The 6,000-nt window shown below is 51.6% G+C and overlaps 1 protein-coding gene and 1 long non-coding RNA gene across 2 annotated transcripts in view; one reads left to right on the forward strand and one right to left on the reverse strand.

Annotated features, from left to right (window-relative positions):
- The window catches only part of LOC116278148 (uncharacterized), a 564,959-nt gene extending 561,622 nt beyond the window's left edge, over positions 1–3,337 (reverse strand). Inside the window, exon 1 of the long non-coding RNA XR_012068283.1 lies at positions 3,210–3,337. This is a non-coding gene — a long non-coding RNA (uncharacterized lncRNA). The remainder of the gene's footprint in view (positions 1–3,209) is intronic.
- Positions 1–4,549, forward strand: part of LOC102530391 (short transient receptor potential channel 7) — a 94,770-nt gene extending 90,221 nt beyond the window's left edge. Inside the window, exons 12-13 of the mRNA XM_072957022.1 lie at positions 1,749–1,824; positions 3,786–4,549. Of these exons, the coding sequence (XP_072813123.1) occupies positions 1,749–1,824; positions 3,786–3,955 (246 nt within the window). The 3' untranslated portion in view covers positions 3,956–4,549. The remainder of the gene's footprint in view (positions 1–1,748; positions 1,825–3,785) is intronic.
- The last annotated feature ends 1,451 nt before the right edge of the window (positions 4,550–6,000 follow it).

The raw sequence follows: 6,000 nt of genomic DNA on the forward strand, positions 1-6,000 counted from the left end.
GGGAACCCTTCACTTCCTTTCTCTGGCTTACCACTTTACAGCATACAATTTGGGGTTGACAGATCCAGAAATGGAAGAACCCCTAAATCTTGAGGTTTTCCTTTAAAAAGGCAACAACCTTTAGCTAGATCACCTTGTCTTGTGTCAGCTTGGAAATCTGCAGTAGATTACTTCTGAATTCCTCATTCAGCAAGAATGTTAGATACATGGGTATCTGGTTTGTTGGCATTTTCCCCCATGAGAACTGGTTCAGGACAAAGTTTATTTTGCTTTGTTTTGTCTTTCCAATTCAAAGTGAAAGGAGCATTCCTGAGTCCCATGGAAAGGCAAAGATTCTTAAAACTCAGGTGCCTGCCTTATTGGCTAGAAGAACATCAGTGAGCAACCTAGCGCTGCAGGACAAGACCCAGGCTTCCTGGGAAGGGGCAGCATGAAGGCAACTCGTTCATTAACTGCTCAGTCTGAGATTAGAGCACGACTCAAACCACTAAGCTAAGCCGACCACCAGCTGGGGACTGAGGAGGGGCGGCACTGGCACCAGTGAGCTGCCTTACAGTTCAATGTAGATAGAGCGCCTTTCCCCGGGCCAGCTGACTCATGGAATCACAAGGCTGGAGGAGCCTCCTGGGCAAGGTTGCCTCCAGTAAAGTCCCTGAGGGAACTACTGGTTGGTGATAATAATGAGTTAAATCCTCCAGTTCTCTGCATCCCAGCTGCTCACTTCTCTTTTACTTTCAAGAAGCTTTTCCTGAGCCCACTGTAGTCAGAGAGAATTTCGCCACCCACTGGACCTCACACAGTGGAGCTAGGAACAGAATTCAGGGCCCTTCAATGTAGCAAATGCCACCTCGGTCCCCTCCATCCTCAGGGTGAGCAGGTGAGTCGGTCACAGAAGGGATGGCGAGGAACAGGGAATCCCTCCTCTTCGTGCTGCCGCTCAGCACCTACAGGATTCAGAAGGCTCGGCCACCAGCCTAATTTTAAATCCTGTGATTTCACAGTAACCCTGGAATGACTAGCTGCGAAATCCAAAGTTCACCTCCTGCAGCCTTTCTTACACTCGACTCTATTCTTGGTGTCTCTGAAGTGTCTGTTCATGCCTCCTTTGCCTCAAGAATCTACTCTGCATAATAAGTGGAACCTCCAGCATGACTCCAACCGTGTTGGGTGGTGAGATTTCAGGGAAGCGGTAGCTTGGCAAAACCTCCCGAGGCCGGGCTGTATCTGTCTCTGCCTGTGGTAGGAATTTTCCAAAGTCCAGTGGACATATCCTCCACATCTGGTCCTAACTGTGTGCTGAGTGAACCTCCTCTCTTGCAAAGCACCTCAACGGGATGCAGTCCACCTGGCTGGCCTGCTAAGACTTCCATTCTCCCTCTGGTCGCACCAGTTGTTGAAATACAAGAATGTGTCGGGGCTAAGGCCCTGAGAAGATGACTAAGGTCACAAGGCCCAGGGCAGAGTCAGGCCTAGGACCCTCATGCAGTGCCCGTGGGTCTTAGATGATGCTGTCTCTGTGGCTGGGCCTCCTGCCATCGATAGTAGCCTGTTCTCACATCCTGGGGTCAGGTGGTACTGAACCCTGGGGGGAGGTTAAACCAGGAGACTAGAACCTCCCCCCGACACAGGGCATCCCTCAAAAGTGAGGCACCATATGAGGGAGGACGCCCAGCAAGGGAGGACTCTGTGGGAGCTGCCTCAGTGCTCCTCTGAGCTTATTTGATCCCTTCCTTGTGTTCCCATTTCAGAAAATCATGAAACGGCTCATAAAGAGGTATGTCCTGAAGGCTCAGGTGGACAGAGAAAATGATGAAGTCAATGAAGGTGAGCGAATGGGTTCGTTTCCTGTAGGGCAGATGTCGGACGTGGTCTCACCAGGCTAAGGTCATCGTGTTAGTGGCAGGGCTGCGTTCCTGTCTGGAGGCCCCAGGGAGACTTGGCTTCCTCATTCACTCGGATGTTGGCAGAAAGTGGGTCCATGCAGTTGTAGGGCAGAGGTCTCTGTTCCCTGGCTGACCTTCCACTGGGGCTGCTTTTACCTTTGACCCTCTAGTCTTTGAATACAGCCCCTCCATCTCAGAGCCAGCAACAGGATGTGGGGCCCTGCTCACACAGTTGTCCTGCCTACTGCAGTCATGGCTGCCGAGAGCTGGCCTGCTGTCCCTTGAGCTCAGGAGGGCCCAGATTTCCTCACCCCATGGGCACAACACAGACAGCAGCAGACCTTACACTTCTTTCAGACTCCAGTACAGCTTTGGTTCCAGCTAGCTCCATCCCACCTCACTTCCAGGAGCTCAGAATTTAACAACCAGCAGTGTTTCTCAAAGAATCCCCTGCCCCAGAAGAAGAAAATCCAGGTCCCAGAGCCCACCCAGCTCTAAAAAATCAGCAGGGTCTGGGGGTCTGCATTGTGATGAAAGCATCAGGTCATTCTGATGCACACTCAACTTTGCCGGCTGCATTATTTTCACTGTCTGGGTTATTTTCCAGTCTATTTTAAGCAGTTACTCTTAAGTGAAAAGCAAATTACCATAAACCAGATAATTAATCTTCATGAGACACCTGGGACAAATATTTGCTACCTAGAAACAGCTTCCTCCAAGAGTGAAGATACTAAGTCCCCCCTTTGCTGGGGCCCCAACGGCCTCCCCAAGGAGCCTAGTCATTTAGTGACCCTCTGCTTCCTCCTGGGGCATCCACCACGCAGCCTGAAGGCCCAGCAGTGAGCACGTGAGCCTGGGCCGACACCATCTAGGAGCCCAGCAGCCGCCCACCTACCCACCCCTACAACTGGGTCTCAAATATAAAACTGCCGGCTGTCACGGCAGCCAGCCTCCTGAGGTGTGTGATGTGAGTGACAGGAATGTACCTGCTGAGAGAAGGTGGGGCGGCCCAGGTTTTGTGCCGCTAGAATTACAGCATGAAACTGGGGCTCTGTGAAGCTCACATGAAAGGAAAATAGGGGACGGATGCCTTTGTCAAACCTAGCGAACTGTACCTGTAAGGCCTCTGCATCTTCTGTGTGTGAGGCACACTTAGAAAATAGACATGACTAATGTGTCCCCGGGCACTGGACGCCCACTGGAGCCAAGTCCAGCATCTATCCCACCAGGACTCCTCTTTGTGGTTAAAAAGAAGATTCCCACAGCCCAGGCCCGTGTGGATGTCTAACCACGTGGTGCACTGTGGAAATAAGTGGAAGACCCCACCTGGTGGTCCCTTGCCAGGGAGGGAGGAGGCAGGCGGTGCTCTGGTGAGGCACGCAGCTCGCGTGGTCAGGACAGACCCTGCTCCTGCGAGGCTGCCGGCTCCGCAGCTGCATCCACTGTGCTGACCCATTCCCTCAGACTCTTGGGAGTTTCTCCTCCCTGCAAATAACAACAGCAGAACAAAACATGGAGCAGCATGAGAAAAAAATGTTTCAGTTAATGAAAGTGTTGCTCTGTGTCTTGAAATCTGCCTTTAATGGCTCTAAGACCCACATTCTAACAATTGTAATATGAAATTGGTGCTAGCAACTTACAACCCTGATTGTGATTCCTCCATCTACCTCCAACCTTTAATGGAGAGCTGGGACAAAAATGGGAGAAGGGTCTTAAGCGGGTGACTGTGTCCTGCATTGGCAGGAGCTGAGTGGGATGTAGTTCAACACAGAGCTCCTGTCCCCTCACCCCGCCCCTGGAAGGCTGGACCAGCAGTGTGTTCTGCTGGGATGATGCACTCCCCAAATGCCTATGGGATGAGCCCCTTCTGCATACTCACCGAAATCTTATCTGTTTTTGCAGGTGAACTGAAGGAAATCAAGCAAGATATCTCCAGCCTGCGCTATGAGCTTCTCGAAGAGAAATCTCAAGCTACTGGAGAGCTGGCAGACCTGATCCAACAGCTCAGCGAGAAATTTGGGAAGAACTTAAACAAAGACCACCTGAGGGTGAACAAGGGCAAAGACATTTAGCAGCCTGTGTCGGCACCTGTGACTTCTACCAGCATTCCCAGGCCAGGTGGGATGCCCTGGCCACCAGCCCTGGTGGGGAGGGGTCCCGAGCCCACTCCTCTAGGACTCTAAAGGGACCCATTGGCTCCACCCTGACCAGCCGTGCTGATACCTGCAGCCCAGGGGCCTGCTTGGACCAAGAACTGTTGTAAATCTAGGCTGTTGGGTGAGAAAGTAATCCATAGGAGGAGGGGATGAAGCGCCCCCGACACATGTGACACCTTCAGTCCAGTCACAGCGGCATTCGTCCCTGTGGCCAGTGCAGGAAAAGGCCATCTTGGATGCACACTTGTACCCTCCCACTGCACACAGACCACAGCTGGGTCTGCATCCCTGAAGACAAACCACCTCACCCCACGCTCCCCTGCTCACTCCCTCCCTGCCACCTGCACACATCAAACAACCGGGAGGTGACCTGTGATCTACTCTTAAGTGCCAGATGAGAACACAGATAGCCTAATAGCAAAATAGTTCTATTTGTTTATTAAAAAAAAAAGTTTAAAAATCCTAAATCAAAAGTTGTACTGTAGGTAGCACTGTTCAGAGAACAACCAAATCCAAATGATGTATTTTTACCTTTATTAAAATTATCTTGTATTTACTATTTTTACCTGAAATGGAAAGAAATAAAATTATCTCATAATAGCCTGGGGAGCCTCTGTGGATGCACTGCCTTCATGTTGTCCTGCACTCTCTCTCTGGAGGTGGTCTTGGGCATCCACGGAGAAAGGGCAGGTGTGGGGGGGACAGGTTCCAACTTCCTGGGAGTCATGCAGGCTGACTCCCACCTCCAAGTGCCTCCTCCTGTCCCCAGGCCTAGTGACCCCAACCTCACCACGGTCAGGAAGGAAGCAAAGGAAATGGTGAGAGAAGCGAAACATTCTCTCCCCACCCCACCCGCTTCCCCTGAGTGAGAGGGCACGGGGTGCCTGGTGAAAGGAGCCTAGCCCTTTCTGGAGGGGCCTAGATGTGAGTAGGGAGAGTAGCCACCAGAGGGCGCCCCGGTCCCGAGCAACACCCACTCTGAGCAGGTTGGAGATGAGGTTGGATTCCGGGAGAGCCCACGTGGCCCCTAAAGATCACTTACTAGGAACAGGAGCTGGATGTAGTGAGTGAGGACTTGCTGCATACTAGGCTCTGTGCTGAGGGCTCTGGATGCATCAGTCCAGTGAACCTTCACAGCCACCCTGTGAGGAGGGGGAGGAACAAGATCACAAATCCAGACACCCTGGAGGGGCAAAATACATGTGTGTGCATGTGTGTGTATGACTGTGTGTGTTTTCTACATGTATCTGTATGTGGGGGGGGGTGTTTTGTGATATACAGTGTATCTTTAGAGATAAAAGGTGTTCATTTAACCTTGATCTAAAAAGAGTGCAGATCAAATGTGATGATAAGCAGAACTGAATGAGTCCCAGAACGGAGGGGCGGGGAGGGACCATGACAATCCAGACAGTCGTGCCCTACCTAAAATGGGTGTAGACATCCAACCCAGCTAATTGCTGCCGTAAAGCCCAGTTTTGCCAAATCTTCCCCCTTTATAGGGAGAAAAAGCCCTCATCTGTTAGGCCTTGGCAGCCAAGACGGGTGACTGGAGAAGATGCCCTGAAATGTGACCCCAACATGGGACTTCCTGGCACCACCACTCAGTGCTCAAATAGGGAGAAAACAGAGGTGTCCAACAGGGAAGGGGGACATCTGGATGTGCAGGGAGCTTTACAGACGCCTTTAAACTGTGGTCCAGGAGTTTTCCCCTCGGGTCCATGTGAGGGTCCATGGATAGGTTTCAAAGAGCCTGCAAACCCTGAAGCGCCCATCAAATTGTGTGCGTGTCTTTGTGATGGTAAGCTGTCACAGAGAGAACACCTGAAGCTTTTCTCAAACACTCATCTGTGCTCCCCACCCCCACCCCTGCACTTGATGACTGAATTCCTTCAGCAGAAGTTCCTGAGTCTCCTGCCAAGTACCGGGGATGAGACACCTATGTGTCCAGTGGGGAATAAATC

The sequence above is a fragment of the Vicugna pacos genome, chromosome 3 (assembly GCF_048564905.1).
Source record: "Vicugna pacos chromosome 3, VicPac4, whole genome shotgun sequence".
Lineage (NCBI taxonomy): Eukaryota > Metazoa > Chordata > Mammalia > Artiodactyla > Camelidae > Vicugna > Vicugna pacos.